Source organism: Hydractinia symbiolongicarpus, chromosome 13, assembly GCF_029227915.1.
Source record: "Hydractinia symbiolongicarpus strain clone_291-10 chromosome 13, HSymV2.1, whole genome shotgun sequence".
NCBI lineage: Eukaryota > Metazoa > Cnidaria > Hydrozoa > Anthoathecata > Hydractiniidae > Hydractinia > Hydractinia symbiolongicarpus.
In genome coordinates, this window is record NC_079887.1 from 16,307,273 (window position 1) to 16,322,102 (window position 14,830).

Genomic DNA, 14,830 nt, shown 5'->3' on the forward strand with positions numbered 1-14,830 from the left:
CGGATTATAGTCACAGAATTTTGTGACTAAAAGGAGACACAAATTGTTATTTTTAATATATTATAAATTCTATACTACTAATTTTTATATTCTTTAATCTAAATAGCTTTTCAGAAAGAGATCATTGATTTTTTTGTGTGCCGATCAAACCCGATAAGGGTGACAGTTGCAGGTCGGCACCACAGGACATCACTTTCAAAACAAATAACCATGGCTGCGGGAACGGAGGCAGAAGCGGTGGAGGATGAAGAACAGAGAGTTTTGGTAGCTATTTTTGTGCACATTTATATTTTTAACGAATTTTTATTATTTTAAAATATTGGTTTATTATAGCTGAACGTAATTATATATATGTTTTTTCGCTGTGTGCATTTTGGTACCTAGCTAGCTATAGCTATTTTTGGGCAGTAAATATCAATATAGAAAGTGTTGCGGAGAGGTTGCCAAGGCAAAGGCATTAAGCACGGCAAGGAAAGGGCAAAGGCAGGCAAGGAAATAGGAAGAGGAATCAGGAAGGCAGGGGTAGGCAAGGCATGGGAGGCACAGGCAAGGACATAGTAGGCAGGCACCAGAAAAGGCATAGGAAGGGTAGGCAAAGAAAGGCACGGTCAGTGCTGGCAAGGCAATGGAACGGCAAGGCAGGGGTGCATGACTTTAATAGAGAATCTCCACCTTACAACTCAAAGATTGCGTATACTCAATATTATCAAATTTATCTCAGGTCAATATACAGTGAATCATAGCCATTACAAGTATTTAAACAATCGGTCATAACGACATATCATTTTTTGATAAATCTGAGATTAACTTGGTTCCAATGACAACAACATTAAAAAGTCAAGATATAGAAATAATCAGAGAAGTCTTACTTAAAGATTACCTATTATATGAAAACCTGGTTGTTGTAGGTGCAAGATAATTATGTTTTTCCTAGCCCTGTCCAGGATTTGAACCTGGATCTCTCATTTGCATGAGTGTCATAGCCATTAGACCAGCAGGGCATAAACATAAATATATATACAAAACTTTACAGGTGAGTATTATATACACTTAGGAATTTACGCTGGTTAAGCCACAAGTAACTGTGTTACCTGGCGTTAAACGCTTGATGGAACAATTAATACAAATTTTAAACTGTACCACACAATCATAAATCGAGTGAAACACACAACATTTAAGGTGTGTCGGGTGTGTAATTATATTTTTCAGATTCACAAAATATATATTTCCTTCAACTTTAGCTTGAATAGAAACACAATTTACATATTGTGCCATGTCATAGCGAAAACTGTTTCACAAAATGTTCCCGGTAAAACTTAAAATATATATGTACTTTAATCTGTGGTGTGCCATTAGTATAGGTAAACAAACCCTTTCAAAAAAACTTTAGCACAACTTCTGTTAAATAGAAACACAGGTAATAGCTTGTCGTTAACACTAGGCTGAGTGATTAGTACAAATATACTGTGGCGCACATCCGAAAAACTTTGGTTCAAATAAACAGACAGTAAACACCCTGTTGTTATCCTACACAACTAAAACAATCATGCAGCACTTTTATTTTGCGGAAAAGTTTTTGTAACATTGTGCTAGATCAAAAATTAATCATAAAATCGGACAGCCGTAATACATTTTTAAAAAAACCTTTACTGCAACTTCGGTTTAAAAAAACACAGCGGAAACAGCCTGTTGTTAGCCTGTGCAGCTAAAAATCAAATAGCAGTATATGTTTTGTTTGCAAACAAGTTTTCATGACAGTAGGATAAAAATCTCTTATTCCAGACTGAACAAAAACATCATTAGAGCCACATGTGTAAGGATCGGGTCAAGTTACAAAAACAGAAATTATTGGGACATTATTTGTATACATATCGTGAAATTAGGTAAAAAATAATGAATACACTTGCAGATTTTCAATACATGTTGACAATTGAACGAGCTATCTATCTACATCTACATCTACATCTATCTATCTATATATATATATTGAAATAATTTTCGCTTCTGCAACTTAAGCCGCACTGATGTATGCTCAGTGTACAATATATAGCTAGCTACAACCGTCCACGAAAATATAGCTCTCTATTCCCCCTTAATGTTAAGAACTGCCCATTTGTGGCTAAGCAACGTAAACAATTACACGTGACATACCTGTATATAAACATTTACTATCCGCAAAATATCTAGCTGGCTATGTTTGGCCATTTTGTGGACGATTGTAGCTAGAACAAGCTGTATGATGGGACATTCCTACAGAGTAGAATTATCTCACTCACTGTGTAGTATATATGTATAATAGCTAGCTAGATAGAGGATAGGTAGAAAATCAGTCTCAAACAATTTTTCTATGCTAGCTATGTTGCTGATTTTATGCCAGCAAAAATAGCAATTTATTGCTAGCTACATGGGTAGTTCTATCCCAGCTAAGTAGTTAATTTTCTGCAAGCTTTGTAGCTAGTTTTATGCTAGCTATATTGCATTGTTTGTTTGTTTTATGCTAGCTAACTCTTACAGTAGCTAGGTAGCTAAATGCTATCTAAGTTCTATTATTATTCTATCTAAATCTGCAGTTTCAAGCTAGCTAGCTTTAGGTGTGAGTGAGAATAAGAATGGGTTCATTACATGTAAAAAAAAAGTGATATACAAGCGAGCTAAACATACCCTTTCTTCATTTTCTTGAACAAGCCCTTCCGTCAGTTGCGATATAGCTTAGATTAACGAAAGTTTGAGTTTGACGCGCTATATGTCCGAGAAAAAAGTCATGTGATATTAGTAAAATTAATATGTGTATCACGTGGCTAAAAATTGTAGGCAAACTTAATCTCAACTGGAAACAGCATCATTTACGCTTGGTTAAAAAACAACAAAAACTCCATCGCCGTGCTAAAAACATATTGTCTCGCTTACTAAAAAATGTAATTAAGAATGACCATATTAAATCGCTGGGAAACTGACTCAAAAACGGCCGAATTTTGGATATTTTTGATGTATAGGGGGACGAGGCGCGGAAATCGTATAGAAATCCTATATACTCTCCACCGTACTTCCTTTTTCTTTTATATTTGGCTTATTTAATGAGGAAATGGGCTCCGCTTCTCTCCGCAAAAAGCCGGCGAAGGAAGTTTCAGCAGAACTTTTTAAAACCATGTGGCAGATTGTCATTATTTATTATTCATTAATTTGCAATAGTTTAATTTATACACCATTGACATCAACACTGAAAGGAGAGGGTATCATCCGAACTGGCGCCGTAGATTAGTGGTTATAGCTCTCGTACTCTGTGCGGGAGACCGGGGTTCGATTCCTCTTGACGGCGATTCAACATGGGCGAGTGAATGTTACCATAGCCCCGGGTTAACCCAAGCCATGTGAGGGAAATTGGGAAGATGGCACACTGTGTGGGCCGTTGGATGTTGCCGGGAGTTGTCTAGTAGAGTGGGGCTCTAATTGGATCTGCGTGGCTCAAAATGAGCATTAAATACTCTAGGACTCTCCATCTATGCCATGGCCCCTCCTGGAAATAATAGACAGGGTATATCCCTCGATATGTGTGAGGCTAGCCATGTAAAATATGAAAAAAATATCTATCTATCTATCTAAGTGTCACTGCGACAAAAGGGTGCCGTTAAGGTGTAGCTAGATATATATATATGCTGTAAAAAGTGCTGGCATTTTCAGGCAAGTTCAGAGTTTCTTTAAAACATATTTAAGTAAAAAACCTGCATAGATTAATGCCCGAAAAACACAACCCAAAACAGACATTAAAAAAAATCTGCTGGGCACATAAAATTGTAGTAGGCCGACCTTTTTCTTTCAAAAGAAGTTTTTTTTCAACAAGTTGCTATAGCAAAGCTCATTTTCAAACAAGAGATTTTCTTAACTGAATATTGTTGCTTCGCCCTATGTGTTCTGTCTTTTAATATTTTATAATGGGATTAAAACTCGTACCCAGGTAACCTATAGACCTTTTCGGTGGTGATCCCTTTCAGCTTTACCAATTGCGTGGCAGGCAAAAAGATGCGGGTGGTAGGTGAAGTAAGGTCCTTGTACTCTTGATAATAGTTTAAAGCATCAAAAATGTTTCCATAGAAAGAAAGGGGCTGAAATTTTTTATTGCGAATGTGAAAAAGAAACAAGTTCCAAAGAAGAAAGCAAAGTTTCTTGACAAAACTGTAGCTTTGCCAAGTCATGTTAAAGCTTATTTTTGCTCCAGTAGGTTCCTTATTTCCCTTTTAAATGCTGCCATGACTGTTTAATATCGATATAATCATTTTTTTTTCTTAGAAAAAAACATTTGAAATATATGGACGTTTGCGGATTTTAAAAATCACGCACAAGGTTTAACTATGATTTAGTCGCAAAATAACAGGATTATCTGTACAAAGAGAAGTAAGGAAGACTGGACTTCAAAAGAGCGAATAAGCAACAACAAAAAATACAGATTAGGCCAAAAAAAAACACTCAAATTTATACCACAAAAACACTCAAAGATTTACCACAGATGATTCAAAACACTATAAAAATTAAAAAAAATTACAATGTGGTACCAAAGTTCTCAAAAGAACTGTCTGCATTGCATTTTGGGAATGCCCAGGGCGAGTTCAGGATAGCGCAGGCGGTTTCGGAGGACAACTGCTAATTTAATTCGAAAAGTACCCTCCTGTGTCACGATTAAGTGACAAGCGACAAGGAAGGTTTGTCACACTAAGGGCTTGGGGGTTGAGGTGAGTTCATCAAAGATGTTCATTGCGTTACCAAAATCTTTCCTGAACCTTTCTTCTATTTCTTTTTTAGAACATTATGAGTGAATATAAACTCCAGAAAAACAACAAATAGCTGCATCCGCTGATATATCATTGAAAAGCGATAGTATATTTTAGCCCTTAAAAGTAAAAATGTGTGCCGTTTCAAATTACGTAGTGTTCTTAAAACACAAAATGGCATACAGTGCAGGTGAAAATAAAAGCTGTAAGGAAAAGATCTGCTAAGTGGATTGGGGCAAATATTAACGGACAAAATTCTCTAAGCGTCACGAACCTTTCCCCATGATTTGCTATTAATTTTCTAAATGGTCACATTTTCCTAATAAACTTGATGAAATTAGTGGTGCAGTTTGTCTTTGGTCAGCAACCTTTGTTCGTATAAAAATATCTACACCTGGTACAGGTGAGATCCTATAAAATGACCTGTGTCCGTCCGTCCATCTGCCCGTCTGTTACCAGTTTTTCTCAGAAAGGGATCATTAGTGTTTTCTGATTTTTTGCAAAAAGATAGAGAACAATAGACCCTTGAGTGTGACAAAGGCAGTTTTTATAGAAAAAATGTTATTGGCTCAAAAATGGCAAATTTAAGCGCAAAATGAGCAAAAGCGGTTCTAAAGTATGGTTTTTAAATGTTTTAAATCCAGGTGTATAGGTCCATTAACGTTTTGCTTCTTCCTTTTAATTTTGTATTAAATAATGCAATCTTGATGAAACAAAAGTATGACATGAGATGGCATCTTGAGACAGTTTATAGTAAAGTATAGCTGAATATTTGGTATTTGGTTTTATGACACACCTCTGATAAACATTTTGTCTTGAGAAGGATCATACAAGCCTCAAATACCTTATTTCAGGACGCTTATAATTAGGCACAAAATCAACAGTTACAAAATTAACAGGATCAAATGCATTCTTAACTCTAAAGACACCCTAAGAAGCACTTTGTCTAAACCAAAAGACAAAATAAACCTGGAAGAACAAAGCAATGTTGTTTACGAAATCCCGTGTAAAGATTGTGATGCACTGTGTATAGGCGAAACAAAAAGAAATTTTAAGCAACGAGTACAAGAACATATGCACACAGTGAGAAACGGAGATGTGAAGAAAAACGAAATTGCGGACCACAGCCGGAGCAAAAGTCATCAGTTTAATTGGGATGAGAAGAAAATCATTGACAGAGAATCCAGAATAACGGCCAGAAAGATTAAAGAAACCATCAACAGTGTTGACGTAACAAACACATAAACAGCATCTCGTATCAACTTCCTGAGATTTGGTTACCAACCCTACAGAAGAAGTAGTTACCTACATCTAGGTTCGAAAATGTTAATTATCGTAATTAACTGTAATTATCATCTCGTTTCTGATTGGTTAATTTTTATGAATTTCGATCCTCTGAAATTATATAAATACATGCTCAACATTATTTTACTTTGCCAGATGATGGGAGAAGGATCTCCCGAAATGTCGCCTACTAAACTATCATGTTCAAGAAATGATAAACTTTCCACAGTAACATGAATACTGAACAGGCAAACCGAAATGATATCTTCAATAAGGAAATTAAAGCAAATATCTACAACTTATAGAAAATAATTTATTTAACCCAATTTAGCTCGGCCAACTTTACGAATAATAACTTGAATCAGGAAAAACAAAATTCAATGTACTTTTTCATCTTTCCTTTGAAGATGGGTTTATTGACAACCAGTTTCTTTTTTTTTCAAGACGTTTCCAATATTGACTGCCCTCTAAAATGACTTAATCACATCAGGTAAGTAAACCGTATCAATACGATAGCCATTTTTTTTACGTTAGGTAAACAGAAGGAGAACAAAGTATACGTGTGTGTGTGTGTATACTCTGCATTTGCTAAGAAATATAATTTTAAACTTAAAATCCTAGATATTTACGTTACAATTTAATAAGGGGCATTTAATTAACGCAAATTTTCAAAGTGCGCCTTTATTTTGTCTTTCATTAATTTTCTGGATTAAGGTAAACATAAAAAAAGATATACAAAGCTAAATACGGAGGACACTACAAAATGCTAGTTTTAGGACCAAAAAACGGCTTGCTCCTCACTTGCCCAGACAAGTTTTAAAGTGTGTTTTTTGTCAAAAATACTCTATACTATACAGATTTAGAAACAGTTTGTACGGAACAATATGACAGAAGATTAAAAGCAAAACAAGATAAGTTAGGTGTTTTGCGTCCTCATAAGAAAGGAGAGAGATAAGCAAAAACAGGAGACAGCCACGTACCAACCTTCTCATCATTAGGCAGGCCTAGCTATGTTTGCGATACAAAGTTCTTTAAAAATTATTATATGTAAGAATGAAAGTTTATTTCAGCACTTGCTGATGTGGAAAAGTAAATTATCGACGTGAAACAGTAAAAATGGAATTCATGTGGGCAATTTTTTGTCGACGCGGAAAAAAGTGAATTAGAAAGGCTGAGATCAGAATGGAGCTAAATTGGAGCTTCAAAAATAATTAAGAAGAAAAAAATGAAATGCAAACTTATTCAAATATAAGAAACCAAGCAAATGGCAAACTAGTGAAAGTTTCTTGAATTCTGAGGTCATTTTACCAAAAAAATTCTTAAACAGTATGTTAAATTAGGGGGTGTTTAATCGAAAACATGATTTTGAAACAGACTTTCATCAACAGATATACAACAAAAGATAAATAATACCTTTTTTCGGCTGTTTTAAGTGTAATTGTTACTATGGTGATTGATGAGAGGCATACGTGAAAAACATTTTACTTTAAAATTTTACATTTGTACAACTTTAGTAAAAGTTCTTAATTTTTTTGGAAGGCGACTATTCAGTTTTTTTTAAAACGTGTAATACAGTTATTGTTGCCCAAGTAACAAGGGTGACACAACATAACGTTGATCTTAAAACTGCAAACACTTGTCTTGAATTTTACACAATAGTGCATCTTTAATTGATTGATTTCCAGGATATCTTTTTTAAATATAATCTATTTTTTGAAGCTAATAAATAACAACTTTTGCACAATTTTTTAGAGACTTGAATTCAATTGGCTTTTAGCAGAAGAAATCCCATCTGTTTTTGACCAATTAAAAACTATCATTCAGGTAAAAGATCATAACCATATCCTTATTTTACGACATTTTATATGTATATACTTTTAACATTCAAATTGTGTTTTTCCTTTAGACAAGTATTACAAAATTTAAATCAGGTGCAGGTAACGTACTTTTTTGTTTTTGTGTGTCTGCATCAGAATCACTTTCCATTGTGTAAGAGTTTACAATGTGAGCGCACAATTATGCTATTTTTGTTATTAACAACTCAGTGAGACTCCTTAAATAGTAGTTTCAACATTCAATTAAAAAGGTTTTACATTGTAATAAATTACGGCATGTTTTCTCATGCATCTGGAACGTTTTACCTTCTTTGCACACAGGTATTCCTGGAGCAGCTCATATTGCAAAAGGGAACAACTTCCTGCTTTCACTACCTAAGTATGTTTTCTTTCTCGTTTTGGTATATATGTTGTTCTCTTTTAAAAAGATTATATATTGTTAGAAAGGTAGCAATGTATGTCGTAATTTTCAATGTTATATAAATAGTCAAACTGCTATAACGACCAAATTTGTGCCCTGAGATGTCTGATCAGGAATTTACATTGCATATATTTGTAGAATTTCTTTACAGAAAGAACAAATCAGGACTTAATTTCTGTTTAAGGGTGATTAACAAATAAAAAAACGTATTGACGTTCTTTTGTAATGTTTTTTGGTCACCTTATTTCATATTTATACATACAAGATTGTAATTGTTAACATAACACATTTAGCTCTGATGCTGTGAAAGGATTGATCAATATATCAGGAGATAGCGTCATTAAAGCTGTATGTAACATTCTGATTTTGTTATGTGATGTCTCTTTAATGAAAATGTTCACTTGCAATGCTTACTTTATTTTGTTTTACATTTTACTTGCTTGTTATTTATGTGTCCATTTGTACCAGCTGAACTTAGACAAAAAACTCCAGATGTTTAAAGGAATTTTATTAGCACTAGTTACTTATCTGTACATTGCAACACAAAATTGTGCCATGGTTGTGCATGTATCTGTCATCTGCCTAACTCAGCCACTTTCGTCGTTAATATATTGCCGCACGTGGTGTAGTGGGTTCGACTGCGGCTTTACTTTTGTATGACTTAAAAAAAATATTTGTTTATTTGCATCTAGGAGTTGCGTTTTAAATTTCCAAAATTATCCAGTTCAGGTATTGGGAGCTTCATATTCGAGCAATGTCCCTGGAAGTTGCCACAAGTAATAATATTAAATATAATTCCTATTTTTGTTGACTTCGTAGCCAAATTTTTTGAAATTGTTTCCGTTTCTTCTTTGTAGTTACAAGATGCAAGCAACCACTTGGAAATGGCGTTGGATGAAATTAAAGAGCAGGAGTACTGTGGGAATTCTACTTGTGGCAAGCAAGTAATGGAGGTTCGTGTTCTTCAGATACTACAAAAGTAACACAACCTGTAAGATAAGGTATCAATTCAGTTGCAGTGGTTGGTTTTGTTTTTAAACAAAGAAAAAGACTGTATTTAGTTTAAAATGATCATATTTTTTTTTGGCAGCCTCTCATTCAATTTGCTTTTCTGTATAATATTAGGCTTATCTTTTTGTAGTTGATAAATAAAATCATGTCATCATTGGGACGCGCAAAAGCATGTCTGATTGTACCAGAAAAGAAACCACTTTCTGAATTGATGTGTATCAATGCACAGGTATGCATCAATGTTTGAATAACCTAGTATCATTAAATAGGGTTGTCACGTGACAAGATTGCCACACCTCATAACCATTTAATTCGAACAGAAAGTTATGTTATTAGTAAAATCTTGTGTTAATTTTTCAATTGCATATTACACTTCATTGGGCACAGCAATAATTTGTTTTTTCTCTCCTTAACAAATATAAATTTAAAATTCGCAAACTTCTTGATTTCTAAAAAAATCTCCTTAAAAGTCCCCAATTCTCCCCATTTTTAAATCTACTTAAAAGTCCCCAATTCTCCCCATTTTTAAATCTACTTAAAAGTCCCCAATTCTCCCCATTTTTAAATCTACTTAAAAGTCCCTAATTCTCCCCATTCTTAAATCTACTTAAAAGTCCCCAATTCTCCCCATTTTTAAATCTACTTAAAAGTCCCCAATTCTCCCCATTTTTAAATCTACTTAAAAGTCCCCAATTCTCCCCATTTTTAAATCTACTTAAAAGTCCCCAGTCCTCCCCATTTTTAAATCTACTTAAAAGTCCCCAATTTTACCCATTTTTAAATCTACTTAAAAGTCCCCAGTCCTCCCCATTTTTAAATCTACTTAAAAGTCCCCAATTTTACCCATTTCTGAAACTCCCTTAAAAGTTCTCAATTCTGTTAATTTTAATTATTTAAATAGAGTGGCAACTTCGCGTTGTTTATCCGTTCTGTTAACGTTAATTATTGTCATAGTGAATAATCCTTTTTGTTACCTTTATGTGTGTATCTTAGTTGTTGCGAATTACTTCATAATTTCTTTAGAAAGTGTTGAATCCGCCTGTCCCAGAGGAGTTGTTGATTTCGTTTCATGTCAACTGCGACAAACTTGTTCTTTCTGTGTATGTGTTGAACATACTAACTGCTCCAGCCAGCCAGGTATATTCTTGGAATTTGTTAGTGTTATAGATAATATATTAGGGGCAGTATGAATATTCTATTGGCTCAAATTTTGTCAGCACTAAATGAAAAAATTTTGTCAGCACTAAATGAAAAAATTTTGTCAGCACTAAATGACAAAATTTTAGGGTGTCAAAGATTTTAGCCGACGAAAAATTAAGGCTGATCAGAAATTTGAACGTCGGTTTTATTCACAAAAAGAAATGTGACCTTAAACCAACTTTAATGGAAATATTTTTTGTGAAAATTACATTTTGTTGTGCATTCATTGTAAAAGTTCTTAGATTCCTTCAAATGTCCACGAACTTTTTACGGACATCATCAGCTACCGGTTTTTTTTACTTTTTCCTAAACCAATAAAAATTTACATATAGCTTAGATTATACGTCGGCCTTAATTGAAGGCCTTCACTTAGGCTGTAAAGTAAGGGTCACAAGGGTAGGGTCAGTAAGGTGTTACAATATTCAATTGGAACACAAAACGCAACAATGGAACACTAAATTCTTTTGTGTTCCATTGTTGAATATAACCAAGATTCGTTCTTTTTGTTGTTTTAGAAAAGTATTCAGCTGGACCATGCATCAGTTGGATATGCCTTGTAAGTTTTTACTGGTACTTGTTTTAACTGTTAAAGGGGGAGAGAGTGTTGAAATTTTCAGAATTAAACTGTATAAAAATCTCCATATAAAACTTCAATGTAGTTGTAACTTTCACGTCATTCACTTTACCTGTAAATTAGTTTCTCGAGTGCCGAAAAGATAATCGATAGGCATTCAAACCCACAACCACTCGCTTTTGTCTGGCCGACTGCGTTATCAGTCCGATGCAACATAACATACTATCACTTTGCGACATTGCATATTCACCTTAATTTTTATTCACGGGTTTGTTTTGTTTAGCGAAAGCAGCGGTAAATGGTTTGAAGTAATCAATAAAGTCGAGGTTCGTAGCGTTGCTTCTCTTTTTTTTTTGCAATCAATCAGTCGTATAAGTAGTTGGTGATTTGATCTTGTGTGGTAAAAGCTATAAGTGTATTTGAAATAATTCAGGAACCCAGGAATGCGAATCTAAATCAGAGAAAAAAAGAGAGAAAGAGAGTTTGGGAGACCCTAAGGAAAATGAAGCTTAGACATGTTATCAATTTTAAACTCTTTTATAAGCTGGATGACCACTTATACTGAAAAGGCTTAAAAAAGTTAAATTAAAAATTGATGCTTGATTGTACTGCAAAACATTTTGTCATTTTCCAGTATAGTACTTAAAAAAGACATTAAATGTGCTTCAAAAGACTGCTTCTTTACAAATGAGCTTGCTGGATAGCCCAACTTTTATTTTATTGTTTATTGTATCTTTCCTTGAAGTTTTTTTTGTCTAAATCCATATTTTGAAACAAAGATGGCTTGGTTGTTCACCGGGACAGTTTCTGTGATATTAGGAAATCTATTGCTTTAAAGGAATTTGGCGGCAGAAAAATTTGTCAGTTTTAGCGGTTTTGACAAAAATCCGCCATATTAAATTCCCATCTCACCTAATTATTTTTCGTTCTCTATCAATTTTAAAAAATCTAGAATTTCTGCTATCTGTCAAATTTCCGCCAAGTTTTGCCTTCCACTAATTATTCTTCCCGCCAAAATTCCTTTTCGTAATTTATTTAATGGTGGCCACGAATACTAAAACATCGATGAGTAGCGACTTTTCATTTACGCTATCCTTTTTTTTCAGATCATCTGCACCGTGCCATGGTTAAAAGATTTGATTGTGTGGATAAACACAGCGCAACAGATATGTCAACAACTTAATGATAAAATAAATATTTTTCAAACCATGCTTCCTAATCTTCGAGCAAAGTATTTATGATGACTCAAGAAATTAAAAAAGATTCGAGTGTTGAACGAGTTTGCGTGTTGATATGCTTTTCGATGATGTAGCTGCTCCAGGCTTACCAAGACAATTGTAATCATGGCGATGCTGCGGTCTCACCGATGTCGCATAGCGTATTTCGCATATGTCGCATAACGTATGTCGCATACAGTGCATAGGCAAACACTGTGCCAAATAGAATATATAATTTAATGCTGAATTTTAATTTTTTTTAAAGAAAAGAAATAAAAAACAACATTTTTTTTCTTTACCTTCAGTTACCCCGACAGCAAATGTAAAGGCCAAAACTTTCAATTTTAGCCTCTATATGTGGAAATCAGTTGTCTTCAACATCGTGTTCAAAACATTTGGAAAATGGACAAATTTTGAAGATCGTAGCCACAAGCAATTATTGACGCTCTTTTCGTATTACGCATACACACTTTGACTTTGTCAAAGTTCACTTGTCCGTGTTTACAAACGGACTGAGGATGCTTCGTTATCTGGTCAAATACAAAACTTTAAACAATACTAATTTTTGTTGATGTTAGCACGGTATATTTTTCGGACCTCCGTGTGTCACTGCGTTGATTATTTAAACTTTGCAAAAATTGCGACAATCGCATTCTTGAACGTCTGTGAAAGAAAGGCTTTCGCAGCTTACCGATTGTGGAACATTGGTCAGTCTATTCTGTTTTGGAAATTTTAAGAAATCATATTTCAATAATACGTCAACATGGTTGTAAATGTGAACCTATTCGCTTGAGTAAACGTCTAGATATGGGTTCGCTCATTAAAATTATAAAATATCGGGTGGTTAAAACAATTTTTAAAAAATAACAACTATGCCAGAAATACTGTAGAAATGCATGTTTGTATTTAAAATGAGACTAATTTCTATCATTCTTAGATCCGCGCCCCAAATTATTTCTTTTTAAAATCAATGTCTGTAGTGATGAACTCACCTCGTTTCATTTCCAAAGAGACACTGGTTGTGAAAAGTGGTTAGAATTTAAGATTTCTTTTTCTTCGAATTTTTAGCTGTGTACCAGAACTCTTCCTATCTCCGTGAAATTTTAACTTGTAGTTTTAGATCAACACCCGCGAATTGACATTTTGGAATATTTCGCGAAAGACATTTGCGAAAATACTGATAACTTGCGGTAAACAGTAACTTTCAAAATGCATCTAAAATACAGCTACATAAAGCTAAAATTTCGATGGAAAGCAACTGCCTAAATTTAAAAAATCAGCAACAACCGAAAGAATTGTGCAACACACCTTTTTACTCAATATGATCTTTAAACTTATTTGATTTAAATTAACACGCCACTGGCTCCCCCTCTTACTATAAATATCTAACAGATCGTTATATTTAATTATCACCTCCCACACACCAGTTTTCGGCTGAGCTAGCCACACTTGGAGCAATCTACAACCTTGTTTCCAGGACCATTTTTCCTTTTTCTTATTGAAATGGCGCAGATAGCTCAACTTTGTTTCAACGGATTTTTTTATTTTGATTCACAAAGCGGGGACTTAAATCCGCAACCTTGTAACTAAAAGACGAATACGCTATCATTTCACAATATCTGCAGATATTTTTTAGGTTAGAAACAGAAATTCAGTGGCCGTAACTTCCCTCAACATTTCAATTTAAAGTAAAGCATGGTTTTCTTTCTTTTTTTAAAATATAAGGGCGCTATTTCCAGGGCGGGGTACTTATTTAAGCGTGTGGGTGGGAGATTTGTTGAATTTGATATATCTTAACTGAGCGTATACACTCTTTATACGACCTTTTCTGGGATCAAAAGACCCGTTAAAAACAATCAAAGATGAAAACTAAGATATGGATTGAGAAATGTTTCATAAGGTCTACCACGTGCGTATTGATCTCACATCTCACAATCCTGACCAGTTGTCAGAACATGTGATAAATATTAAAAAAACGACGCAATATTTTATTGCGAACTTTAAATTTTAGGTGCGAGAGGAAGGTATCTATTGAAGGAAATACAACAATTATTTCATCTAAAAATAGCAAGTTGCACTGTTTAACTCAGTCGGTAATGAATACACCAATTCAACATAGCGTGAGACCGCGTTAATAAAAAGACTGGGACGAGTTTGGGGTAAACAAAACTAACCGAAATTAGTCTTAGTTGCACAAGAAGGAAGGAGGAAAGAAAGTTGTTTTGAGTAGTTAGTGTTGTTAGATAAGTATGGAGTTTGAAATGATAGAGAAGATGAAGGTAGACGAGTTAAAGAGGTATTTGAGATTGAGAGGTCTGAAGGTTAGCGGGAGAAAATGCGAATTAGTAGCTAGGGTGTTTGAAGCTAGCGAAAATAATGTTCCCGTCATCAAAACAGCAGAGGAGGTAGAGATAGCTTAACATAAAGATTACCAGGTTAAGCTTACAGTCAGTGAATCTGGTGTTGTACTTCCTGATCCAAAGTATCTTCCTTCCGGATGGCCCCGTGAGAATGACGGCATAAAG

The 14,830-nt window shown here is 34.4% G+C and overlaps 1 protein-coding gene across 1 annotated transcript; it reads left to right on the forward strand.

Moving 5' to 3' along the window:
• Window position 1: 1 nt before the first annotated feature.
• LOC130623934 (protein rogdi homolog) lies at window positions 2-12,588 on the forward strand. The gene is made up of 12 exons (XM_057439485.1): window positions 2-264; window positions 7,800-7,871; window positions 7,954-7,984; window positions 8,204-8,261; window positions 8,597-8,651; window positions 8,996-9,079; window positions 9,161-9,256; window positions 9,445-9,543; window positions 10,338-10,451; window positions 11,030-11,070; window positions 11,372-11,414; window positions 12,195-12,588. The coding sequence occupies exons 1-12, from the start codon at window positions 211-213 to the stop codon at window positions 12,327-12,329; spliced, it is 882 nt and encodes a 293-aa protein (XP_057295468.1). The 5' UTR covers window positions 2-210; the 3' UTR covers window positions 12,330-12,588.
• Window positions 12,589-14,830: the final 2,242 nt, after the last annotated feature.

Excerpts from the sequence above, each read along its gene's own strand:
- LOC130623934 (XM_057439485.1), top strand. The coding sequence starts at position 211 with ATGGCTGCGGGAACGGAGGCAGAAGCGGTGGAGGATGAAGAACAGAGA. Across the intron at positions 8,652-8,995 it reads GAGATAGCGTCATTAAAGCT|GAGTTGCGTTTTAAATTTCC; the intron begins GTATGTAACATT and ends ATTTGCATCTAG. Across the intron at positions 10,452-11,029 it reads TAACTGCTCCAGCCAGCCAG|AAAAGTATTCAGCTGGACCA; the intron begins GTATATTCTTGG and ends TTGTTGTTTTAG.